General features: G+C 45.3%; 1 protein-coding gene across 1 annotated transcript in view; it reads left to right on the top strand.

The window, feature by feature from the left end:
• Positions 1–8,473, top strand: part of NOTCH2 (notch receptor 2) — a 168,730-nt gene extending 160,257 nt beyond the window's left edge. The window contains exons 30-34 of the mRNA XM_031967394.1: positions 130–298; positions 988–1,289; positions 1,763–1,910; positions 3,332–3,429; positions 3,914–8,473. Of these exons, the coding sequence (XP_031823254.1) occupies positions 130–298; positions 988–1,289; positions 1,763–1,910; positions 3,332–3,429; positions 3,914–5,293 (2,097 nt within the window). The 3' untranslated portion in view covers positions 5,294–8,473. The remainder of the gene's footprint in view (positions 1–129; positions 299–987; positions 1,290–1,762; positions 1,911–3,331; positions 3,430–3,913) is intronic.
• Positions 8,474–13,649: the final 5,176 nt, after the last annotated feature.

The following is a 13,649-nucleotide window of genomic DNA, read 5'->3' as shown; positions in this document are numbered from 1 at the left end:
AGGAGACAGAGCAGGTGGCGAGTCCCCTGGGAGAAGAGGAGGTTGTGTGTGTGGAGAGGCTGAATGGAGACGCAGGGCACTCCAGATCCTCACGTTCATTGGCAGTGGGTCTTGTTTCTTTCTCTCCAGGCTGAAGACCAAGCTTTACTTTCAGAAGAAGGAGACCCAATAGATAGACGCCAGTGGACCCAGCAGCATCTCGAAGCTGCGGATATTCGGAGGACCCCATCCCTAGCCCTCACCCCACCGCAAGCCGAGCAAGAGGTGGATGTGCTGGATGTGAATGTCAGGGGACCAGGTTGGTGCCACAAGGCCTTCATGTTCCTCCTCTGGAAACAGCTGTGGGAAAATATATAGTATTATATAAGTCATAATGTTATATAAATCGTATTCTATATATAATAATATAAACAACCTGGATACACACACGAGGATCTAAAGAGGAGGAAACAGATGTCCATGGATTCAAGTAAAGCACATTTAGCTAGAAAAGACCTTGAAAGACATCCTGGGGACATGAAGAATAGTGTATGATCAATGGGGGAAGATGGAGGCAGGTACAGAGATAGGAAATACTTAGTCTTAGAAATTAATAGAATAAGTCAATTAAGCCAAAGAAAGAGGAGAATCGAGTTTAGGTGATTCTGAAATTTTCTGAGTCAGAGTTGAATTTTTAAAAATCTTTTATGGGTTATCTTCCCATTACTATTAAGGAGCCTGGATAGAGATGTCAGTTCCCTCAGCCTGTATCATTTTGATTAACAATTTCAGATTGCTCACAAATCAGATAAGGGTATATACTTTTTTATTCCTATTTTTCTTTCCCAAAAAAGCACACCAGACAAAAGTGCCAAAACTGTGCCGATGCTCTGGCATAAGTGCCCTGGGGAGCTCCTTTTCCCAAGTTAGAGTTCGGGCCCAGCAGCATGGGCCCCCGAGGGCGGCCTTTGGTCTCCTTCAGCACATATCTCTGATTCTCTCCCCCAGATGGCTGCACCCCACTGATGCTGGCGTCCCTCCGAGGAGGCAGCTCTGACTTGAGTGAGGATGACGAGGAAGCGGATGACTCTTCAGCCAACATCATCACAGACCTGGTTTACCAGGGGGCCAGTCTCCAGGCCCAGACCGATCGGACTGGGGAGATGGCTCTGCACCTGGCAGCTCGGTACTCGAGGGCAGATGCTGCCAAGCGCCTCCTGGATGCAGGGGCAGACGCCAACGCCCAGGACAACATGGGGCGGTGCCCACTTCACGCCGCAGTGGCTGCTGATGCTCAGGGTGTTTTCCAGGTAAAGCGTCCGGGAGGAAAGGACCAGAGAATACCTCACAGTCTTATAATGCTTCTCAGAGTGCTGCGTGATAGCGATTCTGTGAGAAAAGTAGGAGCAGATGTAGTCTCCATTTTCTACATAAAAATACTAAGGCAAAAGAGACGAATGGAGTTGGTAGTGTCACATATTTTGTTCCATTATGTTCAACCCTATCCAACTCTTTATGGCCCCATTTGGAGCTTTATTGGCAGAGATACTGGAGGGGCCTGCCTTTCCTCCTCCAGACCATTTTACAGATGAGGCTCTCACCCTTGCGTCTTACATATTATTTTAGGGCCCGAAGGGACCTTTGGGACCCTGTCATTTCAAGGCCTTTGTCTTGCCCAGGATGGTAAATGGGGGGGGGTCTTTCATCCCTGTCCCGCCCGCCAGCTCGTTGCCCTCCTGCATTTTTCTGCTCCATTCCATGACCATGGCCTGTCCCCTCCCAGATTTTGATCCGTAACCGTGTGACAGACCTGGATGCTCGGATGCATGATGGGACAACGCCGCTGATCTTAGCTGCCCGCTTGGCCGTAGAAGGGATGGTGGCCGAGCTGATCAACTGCCAAGCAGATGTTAATGCAGTGGATGACCATGGTAACTACAGTGGGAGGGATGATCTGGGGGGAGCTATGGTCCTAATGAGAACTCCAAGGAGTGGGACCCCTGAGGAGGGCCAAGTGGTCACTGGGGACTAGCAAAGAGAGCTCCAGGTTCCTAGCCTTTCTCCCACGTGTATCTCCACAGCAGTGGTGAGGAAGTTGGTCTGTCATCTCATCACGTTGCAGGTTACAGCCTATCCACAGCCTCTCATGCAGGGTCTAACTGTAGTGTGCGATTTCCCATAAATCCTCCATGGGAGCTCTCCAGGCAATCCCCCAAGGCTTTGGAACATTCCACATCTGCCAGTGCAATGCTGGGGTCCATTTTTGTCCCCAGCACATAGCCCTCCCACCTCCTTTTCCAACCGCACATCTTCTGGATACCTCAGTGAAGCCATCACTGGTACCGTGCCATGGTCTTTTTATGCCTACCATGTATCACTTCATTGCCCTCTGGATCAGCCCCAATTTGGATTCTATGATTCACCGCCATGGAGCATCACTAAAAAGAATATTTTTGCCATAAAGACAGGTCCTTGTTGGTTTTTGTGGCAGGAGAGAGTGGAAGAGACTGTCACTGAAAATGCTTCCCACTTTCCCAAATGGAGTCAAGCCTGCTCTTTTCTTATTCTAGCTCCAGCTCGCGGCCCGAACAAAATTTATTTATAAATTGACCAACTGTACTCATGATGGTCTGAACAGTAGAAATTCTTCATCTGCTTGGTTTTTATGAGTGAATTGCTGGGCTGAAATCTTTTGAATGGCTCTAGAGCTCATTTAAGAAGTTCCTATTGTATTTGCTGAGATAGGAAATAACAGTAATAATACTAATGATAGCCTATTTCTTGTAAATCTTGAACCACTCAACAGACTTTGGAGAAGTCGGACAGCTTGCAGGCGAAGGTCTGAGCTGCTCCGTGATTCCCATGCCCAGAGCACTTTCCTTAGGGCCACACATGCTCCAAGCCCTGTAGGACCTTTGATTCTTTTCCGAGGGACCTTTCACCACTGATTAGTGGAGCCGCAGTGGCTGAGGAATAATCGCCCTCGGGCCCCTCTCTGGCTGAGCGAGGCTGCTTGAAGGTTGGCTGTGGGACTAGCCTCGCCACCAAGGACTAGCGTCGCCCTCCCCTTACGGGGATGTGGAAATGAGGTGATACGTTGAGCCCAAGCCCAGAGCCCCTGCCCAGCCGGATCTTGTACCTGGATCTTTGTGTGCAGTTTCTAAAGGCATCTCTGAGATCCCAGGAAGACGAAGGCCCCCTTGGGCCACGGGCTTCCTGCTGTCAGGGATGCTTCCTGAAGTCACCGAGGCTTCCTTCTGGGTCAGGAAGGGGGGCTCCGGTCCTTGGGTGGATCAGGAGCCCAGGCTCCCCATCTCTGTCTCCTTCTGAAGTGACTTCTCCCCACGTGCAGGGAAATCTGCTCTCCATTGGGCAGCTGCTGTCAACAACGTGGAGGCGACTTTGGTGTTGCTGAAGAACGGGGCCAACAGGGACATGCAGGACAACAAGGTACAGACCCCTTCGGGGATCTTTGGGAGCCCCCCCATGCTCCCTTCAGTTCTGCAGGCTCTCGGGCTCTCTCCCCTTCAGAAGGCTGTGGCCATAGGAAACCTGAGCAGATGCATCGCTTGGCCAGGGCCCCCGGCAGGCCGAAGGAGCAGCAGTTGCTCCGCAAGTGCTTCTGTAGCCTCCTGGCTCCCTGGAGGCTCTCTGCCCGTCCCTTTGCCCTTTTCCTTCCTCTGTCCCCCATGTCCCCCCCTCCTCGTTTATCTTTCTCTGCTGCTCTCCTTGCTCTTGCACACTTCCCTTCCCTTTCGCTCACGCTTGGTCTCTGGTCCCACCGGGTGCGATGACCTTGTTCTTGTTCTGGCTCTCGTCTCGGGAAGTTGCCCTGCTTTCTTACCCTAGCGGAGTGGTGGCCAGGTTGGTCCGCAATGGCCTGGATCGCCAGTATGTCCCTGCTAAAGCGTGTCCTCGGGGCTTTTTTTTGCAGGAGGAGACGCCGCTTTTCCTTGCAGCTCGCGAGGGCAGCTATGAGGCAGCCAAGATTCTGTTGGACCATTTTGCCAATCGGGACATCACCGACCACATGGACCGCCTGCCCAGGGACGTGGCTCGGGACCGCATGCACCATGACATCGTGCGCCTTCTGAACGAGTACAATGTGGCCCACAGCCCCCCGGGGGCCATGCTGACCTCAGCCCTCTCCCCCGTCATCTGTGGAGCCAACAGGTCTTTCCTCAACCTGAAGCACACGCCGGCGGGCAAGAAGCCCCGGCGCCCCCACGCCAAGGGTGCCGTGCCCACCAGTCTGCCCAACCTTGCCAAAGAGGCCAAAGATTCCAAGGGAGGGCGGAGGAAGAAGTCCCTGAGCGACAAGGGCCAGCTCTCCGAGAGCTCGGTGACCTTGTCCCCGGTGGATTCCCTGGAGTCCCCCCACACCTACGTCTCCGACACCACGTCTTCCCCCATGATCACGTCGCCCGGGCTCCTGCAGGCGTCGCCCAGCCCGATGCTGGCCCCCGCCGCGCCGGTCCACGCCCAGCACGCAGTGTCCTTCTCTAACTTACACGAGATGCAGGCCCTGCCCCACGGGGCTAACCCCGTCCTGCCCTCAGTCAGTCAGCTGCTGCCCCACCATCACCTGGCCCCGGCCGGCGCCGGCAGTGGCTCGGGCAGACTGCACCCGGTCGCCGTCCAGGCCGACTGGATGAGTCGGATGGAGATAAACGAGAGCCAGTACAACGAGATGTTCGGGATGGTTCTGGCCCCGGCTGAGGGGGCCCACTCTGTCCTGGCCCCGCCGAACCGGCCGGGGCAGCCCGAAGGGAAGCACGTGGCCCCCTCCCGAGAGCCGCTGCCTCCCATCATGACTTTCCAGCTGATCCCCAAAGGCGGCATTGCCCAGCCCGCCGGGGCTGCCCAGCCTCCCGCTTGCCCTCCGGCTGTGGCTGGCCCCCTGCCCACCATGTACCAGATCCCTGACATGGCTCGTTTGCCAAGTGTGGCATTTCCCACGGGCATGATGCCCCAGCAGGACGGGCAGGCTGTGCAGACTGTCCTCCCTCCCTACCACCCATTCCCCAGCTCTGTGGGTAAGTACCCCACGCCCCCCTCCCAGCACAGCTACGCTTCCTCGACCGCCGCCGAGCGGACGCCCAGCCACAGCGGCCACCTCCAGGGCGAGCACCCTTACCTGACCCCCTCCCCAGAGTCTCCCGACCAGTGGTCCAGCTCGTCCCCGCACTCCGCCTCCGACTGGTCCGACGTGACCACCAGCCCCACTCCCGGGGGCTCGGGCGGAGGCCAACGGGGGCCTGGGGCGCACATGGCCGAGCCCCCCCCACGCACCAACATGCAGGTGTATGCGTGAACGGGCGACCCCCGGGGCCGAGACTGAACTGACGGGCATGTGGTCAGTGCTGCTGATGAACAAATGAAGGTCATCCAGGATGGAAATGAAGAAACTCTGGAAATAGTTCTCCCGTAGGGAGGGACTCTCTGCGCCCTCCGACGTTAAGTGGAGACGTTGTGGCCTATCTGTCGGGGGGCACTGCTTTCCTGGGAGGTCAGGACTCCTTCCCGCCCACCAAGCCATTTGGGAACTCGGAACTGTCGATCGGACCGTGCGTAACCTTTCCCTTTGGGGACCCGCCAGGTTTTCCGATTACGGTCTCTCCTTTTTTACAACTTGAAATATGTGCGAAGCCGTGAGTTCCTGCAGCTTCTGCAGTTTGACCAGAAGCCAGAAGTCCCCTCGTGAGAACTTGCGCGTTCTGAAGAAAGGCTTTCCTCGCCTTAACCTTAGACATCCCTTCTCCTCGTCAGGTGCTTGCATTTCTGCACCTTCCTATCAGTAGTTCTGGCGCCACATGTCTCCCTGTGGTCTAGCCACATCTGTATATGTTCTCGAACTATATGTATGTATTTAATGCTTTTAATCATTCCTGCCCAGAAAGATGAATTTAGTCTCCTCTTTGCATCTCCAAATGCCCCCAGGAGCCCCATAGGGTTTGTTTTGGTTATAATGTTCACCACAACTTTGCAAAGTATATTTCTCCAAGGAACGTCGATACTCCATTCCATTCATTGTCTTTTAACCAGATGGAGGGTGATATGTTTTTATTGCAAGGGGAATGAAAATGTTTCCTGTTTTCCCATCTGCTTTCCAGTGTCAGCCACCATCAGTGGGGGAGAGTGGTTAGGGCGACATAAATACACGTAATTATACACGGACAAAAGGAGAAAGGACCTCTCTCATTTCTGGGATGTCTGCGTCCAGGGGGTGTTTGGTCCACTCATTGCTAGAAGCTTGAGCCTTCTCTGCCGTAGTCTTGCTTTTTTATTTCATCTTCCAGCTAAAAGTCCTCTATCAGACTCATGGCTGTTGGACTCTTCCTGTTGTTCACCTCTCCATGAAGAAGCCCAAGGTCAAAACACCCTGTGTGACCTCCCTGCCCAGTGCTCCCTTCATAATCTTCTCTCTAGTTCCAGGTCCTTAGGCTAGTTTTCCTTCATATACTTAATTGTTTTATTCTGTGTATACTTTTAAGCTCTCCATCTCTCCAGGAAAAAATGGTCTGTTCTCAGCCCAGTCCCAAAATTTGTAACATGAACCTGTGAGAAGCATGTTGGGCCGTGGCAGCTGCTCTTTTTGGAGACACCCCAAATTAATCAGTATCTGTTTAGAATAAGTAGAGCATCCCTTTTTGAAGACTAGTATCTAGTCTTTCTGAAGGACCCTCCCTTCACAGATGCTAAGAATGGCAAATGTATTTGCTTCTGTGGCTTTCAAATTGTAATTTCATCCCCATTTTTTAAAAAATCCTCTAGGTCTGTCCCCGTTTTACCCTTGTCCCTGATGCATGGGCAGGCCGTCCAACCTCAAGCATTAACCAGCACTTAGACCTTCTTCATGCTCTTCACTAGATCAATATCATGACCATCAGCCTTAGCTGTAAGATTGGGAATATTTGGAGATTTGTTCTTCCGACTGGTTAAAGGAGGCAGATGATCCCTGATCCTGTATGTAAAGCCATAACAGACTCCTCACATTTCCAGAGACCCTTGGGAATTCATTCTTCTAGGTCACTTTGTAGGTATTCATGAGTGAATTATCCATTAGGTAATAACTGCAGTCCTTATTTCTATCAAATCCTAGAGGCGTTCTTGGGACTATGCAGTAGCCTGAAGTATCTAACACGGCTCTATGTGGAAACCTGCACATTTGGGGGGCAGTTATGACTAGCAGCGGATGACCAAAGGGTCCCACTAAAATGTACAGCAATATTTAAAGCTGCCAAACTCCATTAACTCTGTTTTTAGGCCGTGAGAGACTAAATAAACCCCTGCTGGATGAGAAGACATTCAACTGATTTTCTCTGCCTTTCAAAGTATTCAGTGAAAGAAAAGTTCTTGAAGGATGAATATCGTTTTGATCAGTTTGTGTTTGGTTTATTCTGTTAGCTAACGGCAGAGGCAATTTGATAATTGCATTATTATTTACCTACTTCAAGGGAATACATTGGTACTTCATCTGGAATGATTCAGATGATTCAAAACTGTTCCCAGATAGGTGAGCCTAAATGAAAATTAAATTTCCTAAATTTAGGCTATAATTAATCTACTTTCCCTATCCATTACTGTCTAATTTTCTGCCACCAAAAGTGCCAGCAATTTTAGAAGCCCATTAAAAAAATATAGATAAGCCTCATTTTTTTTCTTCTTCCTTGAGCGCCCCATGTCTGGAGTCTTCGAGTTGTAAAGTTAGTAGGCAGTCAAAAACAACAAGGGTCCCCAAGCAGTGTGAGAACACTGCCTACCACCAATTTTAACACCTTTGTTAGTGTTTAAAGATCCCTTCTGTCTATAATCACAAGGTGTTTCCGATTGTGAGAAGATTGAGAAACTCTTTCTCTGCAGTTTTTGTGAAGACTGCTTTCTTACAGAACACAATTACCTGTCCCCCATCTGTGGTATGTGATCTTTAAATTCCGTTGGTCAAACCTTTCTTCCTGCCCTACAGAGCAGGAATTTTGCAGCAGTCAATTCTGACCTACATTTTGAGGGAACTTCCAAGGGAAGAAGAGACTGTGAATTGCACACGTTGGTGCAGATAATCAGTGATCACGCTGCTTAGGTACAATCCATGATCTTTATTTCTGTTTTTCTGTAGTAATGAACCAAAGGTATAATGTTCCTTTTTTTTTTTTTTTTTTTTTTTTTTTTGCCTTAAGAACTGAAGTACATTGAATGTATGGCGACTGGCTGGGGGGGAGGGGCATATCTGCTTACCTTGTTGTTTGTATCCCCCATGGATAGCTTTTTGTGGTACTCTCTTGTTCCTCTGTTTCCCCTGTTTCTTTCTGTTAAAGGTGATATTACCTCTCTGTTTTATGAAGAACCCATAACCGTTAAAATGACCGCATTTTCCTGGTAACAATCAAGAAGATGCATGCCTTGTTTTTACTTTTTTTAAAAATTTACTCCAAAAGTAGTTATGAGATTTATATGAAAACATTTTTATCACAAAATAAAAAGCTTATGTGTCACAGTTCATGTGACTTTGCATTCTTCTGTTGTTTAGTCCCATCCACTTAGATTTACTACAGCTCCTGATGACAGATGCCTTAGTGAGGAACGCTAACTTATTGTTCTTAGAAAGAATATACACACGGTGCTATCTCTCCTCTCCAGAACATTAGCCACTGGAAAGCCATATTGGAGTTCTATATCCTGTTCCTCTCATTTCAGACAAAGTACATTTCATTTGTAATGAAAAATGCTCCTCTCGTGGAAGGAACTAAATTACAGCAAACTTTCTCAAAGTTCTCTGATTTACAATCATATCTTGCCCAATAGGAAAGTGAAACAGCTACCATAGATACTACTGGGCATTTAAGACATCAATGTGTAGTGGGAATTGGGAAGAGCAAACATTCTGTGGGAGGGTTTGAGAGAGAGAGAAATTAAGACATGTACAATAATAAAGGGAAAGAAAGCATGGACTTCAAATAAAGAGAAAACCAGCATATAGTGGAAGAAGTTATTGCTGAAATGTAGAGAAACAGAAGAACAGAAAATGAAGGCAAACATGAAAAGAGGTAAAGGGACAAGCTCTCTTGACCATATACCCACCATTTGGAAATTTATGTAGACTTCAATATGCATTATATTATTTAAATTTTTAAATATATTTTTATTTATAATTATATATATTATATTACAAATATAAATATATTTGTTATATATTATGTAAATTAAAAATAAATTTATATTTATAATATATAGATAGATATAAAATTTTAAAAATTATTTGGAATAAATCTGGGTCTCCAAACTGGAGAATTCTCTAAACTGAGATATTAAAATATACCTTGAGTATTGGCAATTCCTTAAGACATAGATCCATCCAAAGAACATAAGACTAAATAAAAAGTAATATCTAAGACAGAAGGCAAACTGCTGCCTGGGATAACTTGTGGGTGATAGATGAAAACAACCTCATATATTTAAGCAGCTAGAAACTTGTAGATGAGAATATTAGTTAGAATAAAGCTGGAATAACCTGTTTGTCTCTGTTTACTTATCCATAAAATGGCGATAATAGGACCTACTTTGTAAGGTGGTTGTTGAAGATCAAATGAAATATTATTTCATTTAAGGTGCATCATTATACACAGAATGTCCAGAAGAAGGGAGACAAGCATCAAGCTCTGTTCTGTGTTGTTCAGGCTAGATCTAGATTATTATTGTCTTTAACTCTAAAATTTTTAAAGTAAAACGTATCTCAAAGAATGGTGGAATAAGAGTGGAGAGGAGACTGGAGACCACTATACTTAAGAAGACTGAGTGAAAGAAATGGAAATGTTGAGTTTCAAGAGGCAGCCTTCAAGCAGTTGAAAATCATCATTGGATAGACTTGCTCAGTTTGGTCTTAAAGGTCACCCCAACCAATGATAACAGAGAGATGTTCCAGGGAAGCTCTGGCTGAATCATCATTAGAATTGTCCAAAAGTAGAACAGATTTTTTTAGTAAATAATGAACTCTACATCAGAGATAGTCTTTTATAAAAAGGTTAGTTAACTTACTTGTTGGATATGTTGCAGAAGGGATTTCTATTCAGATGTGACTTGGACTTAATGGCCTCTAAGGTCTTTTTCTTTTATGTATTTATTTTTATTTTGATAAACTTTTTATTTTCAAAATACACGCAAAGATAATTTTCAACATTTGCCCTCACAAAACCTTTTGTTCCAGATTTTTCTCCCTCCCTTCCCTTCATTCCCCTTCCCTAGACAAGTATTATGATCTAGGTTAAACATGTGCAATTCTTCTACATGTTTCCACATTTATCATGCTGCACAAAAAAAAATTATATAAAAAAGGAAAAAATGAGGGAAAAAAGCAAACAAATAACAAAAAAGGTGAAAATACTCTGTTGTGATCCACATTCAGTCCCCTTAGTCGTCCTTCTGGGTGCAGATGGCTCTCTCCATCATCACAAGCCTCTTGGAATTGTCTTGAATCATGAAGTCTTTTTCAACACAGAGATCCACCAGATCATGGCATTACTGTTAAAATGATTATTTGCAATACAAATCAACAGTAAGAGACAAACAGGGTAAATCAATCAAAAATTATTTTAGATCATTTACTATGGGCCAGGTGCAATGCAGGATGTGGGAATGCAAAGATGAAAGGGAAAACTGTCCTTTCAAGGAGGTAACAGTCTAGCTGAGAGAGATGATATGTAAATATAAGTACATAAAAATAGATAAGATGATTTGGGGAAGAAAGTGCTAGCAACTTGGAAGATGGGAAGAACAGAGAGATCAGAAAAGATCTTGTGCAAAGGATGGTCCTTGATCTGAGCCTTGAAGAGGGTAGGGTGGATAGTGAGGGGAATGTATGAGAGAAAGTGGGGAGACACAGAGAAGGAGGGAAGGAGAGAGGGAGGGAGAGAGACAGAGACAGAGTCAGAGAGAGCGCAAAGAGAGAGGCAGAGAGAGTCACTTATTTCAACAGCAATCGCAATAAGCCATAATAATGGCTAATAATTGAATAAGAAGATGAAGTTTTATTACATTCAGATCACCAACCATTGATGAAAAATGTGTCATTCAAAGTTCAGCAAGCAATATTTATAGAGTATATAAAACAAAGAAAAAAACCCTGCTTACTACTACAATGCAGATAGCCATACCAAAAAAAATTGCTTGTTTAGGAAAATTATATAATTAGCTACAGGAGACAAAATATGCATCCTTTTTAGTACTGTTTCACTAAATCAACAGGAACTAGCTGACAGGCTAGATAAAGGAGGGGGACATTCCAGAGATTCTGAAATCCTCCTCCTTTACCAATTAAGTTTTTTTGTCTCCATTAGAGGAAGAGAGAAGACACTGGAGGAAACTAGCTACTGCATCTGGTCTTGCAGTTCATTCAAGGATGATAAACAGAAAGGTGACTGAAAAGAACAAAACGGAGTCAGTTATGTTGCCCCCAGAAATTCAAGCGAAAGAGTGAGGGAGAGAGGTATCAAGCAGGAAGGAGGAGAGGGAGGGAGAGACAGGGAAAAAGAGAAATAGGGGGAGACAGAGAAATGGAGACACAGAGACAGACACAGAGGTGTGTGTGTTGTGTGTGAATCAGAGAGTGAGCCAGAGACTGCCATCTTGCCCTGAAAATATGCCATCAGATCCCTATGCACTCCTATATGGCCTGCCACTGCATCCTAAGGACCCTACAGCCTTGTCATGTGCTTCACTGATATATAGCTACGCCATCCTTCATCTGTATTCTTTTACACTCACTGTCTCCCCCTCCCCCCATTAATGGTAGCACATTGAGAGAAGAGACTGTCATTTCCCTTTTAGCATTTAACACATTGCCAGATGATAAGCCCTTAATGCTTTTTTTCTTTATTTCACTAAGACAGAAAAGACTGGGACCAGAGTGTGGTCTTTCAAAAGCTAGTAGGAGGTTACCAGAGTTCACTGAGTAGGAGAGTAGAAGGGTCAGATTTGCTTATTAGTAACATCAATATGGCAGCTCTGGGGAGGATGATTTGGAGAGCAGATAGACTACAATTAGGAATTTCCAATTGGGAAAATATTGGTCTATTCCAAACAAAAGCCTGAACTAAGATGGTGGCTGTGTGAATAGAGAGGAGGAGACGGAGGACAAAAAGGGTTCAAGTTGAAATGACAAGTTTTGACAGCTGCTTAGCTAACGTGGAGAGTGTGAAACTCAAAAATGACGTTAATTTTGTGAACCTTGAATGACTAGAAGGATATTGGTGCCCCTGATAGAAATAGCAAAGTTCAGAAGAGGATGAGTTTGTGAGGAAATAGAACATAGACCATGGATTTATACATGTGTATGTAAGAAACAAAATATCTTGCCAAGAACTTCGCTGGCTCACTGATGAATGCAGGAAAAATTTTATTTTTACATCCTTGAAAGAATAGGTGTACCCCAATTCCGTAGAATGGGAACACACCTACAGAGGCCAGGTCAAATCTTTTTATGGAGTTTAATTAGCCCTGCTTTTTCCTTCAGGATCCTACTTGATCAGAATCCTTTCCAGGTTACCATTCTCCCTTAAAAGGTATGTAATGCTTTAATATATTTAACATGTATTGGTCATCCTGCCATCTAGGGGAGGAGGTGGAGGGAAGGAGGGGAAAAATTGGAACAAAAGGTTTGGCAATTGTCAATGCTGTAAAGTTACCCATGCATATAACTTGTAAATAAAAAGCTATTAAATGTTTTAAAAAGATATGTAATATATCCATTTTTAAGCAAAATATGGCCAAAGCAGTTCTCCCTTTGGTTCTTTTGAGTTCATGCTATTGGTTATGACTCCTCTCTTCCAATCCTTCCTTGTCCAAGAGACAACCTTATCATATTCCCTAGGGTATTTATCCTTCCTCAAGGACACCTGTGGAAGCAAAATGACTAAAATTGCAAAATCCCATTTCTTACACACACATACATATATACCATCATTTCATATTTATTTTCCCAAGTTTTACGTGACATTTTGTGTTTGTAGGGTGATTTTTCAAATTTCTTAAAATGTATTAACATTCCTATTATAATTAAATAGCTATTTAGACCAAATCTGTAAGTGTTGAATAGAACAAGGGCAAAGAGGAGAAGCATGAAACAGATACAACTTATTTGTTCTCCACATTCTTCTCCCCATTAAAGGATTCTAACAGATACTAAACTTTTTCTTTTCCTCTCCAAAGTAGCAGAAGTGGAAGTGCAGGAAAGTGGGCAGCTTGCTCTGCCTTCAGCTATGCTGCAGGAGTACTCAGTTAGATAAATGAGAATAGAGATATGGCACCAGTACATACATGCATGTAGGTTTATATAAATGTATGTGTATGTGTAGGTATATATAGGTATATTTATATAGATATGTATATGTAGGTGTGCACACCATTTACCTACATATATATATATATATATATATATGTATATCTATATATACACATAGGGGGGTACATATATGCATATATGCTTATATGGTTATTTATGGACGTATAAACATATGTCTATACACATACAGATTGACACCCCTATAAAAAAAACATGCCTCTGTGTGGGTATGTGCCCATTGCACATTGCATTTGGGGAAGGGGATGGCGCCATCGGGCTTGAAGGAAAGATGACTGGCATCTGAGCACGGGTCTGTCACCATAAAAGTCACTTGGGG

Source organism: Sarcophilus harrisii, chromosome 4 (genome assembly GCF_902635505.1).
Source record: "Sarcophilus harrisii chromosome 4, mSarHar1.11, whole genome shotgun sequence".
NCBI lineage: Eukaryota > Metazoa > Chordata > Mammalia > Dasyuromorphia > Dasyuridae > Sarcophilus > Sarcophilus harrisii.
This window is presented reverse-complemented; position numbering and strand designations above follow the sequence as displayed.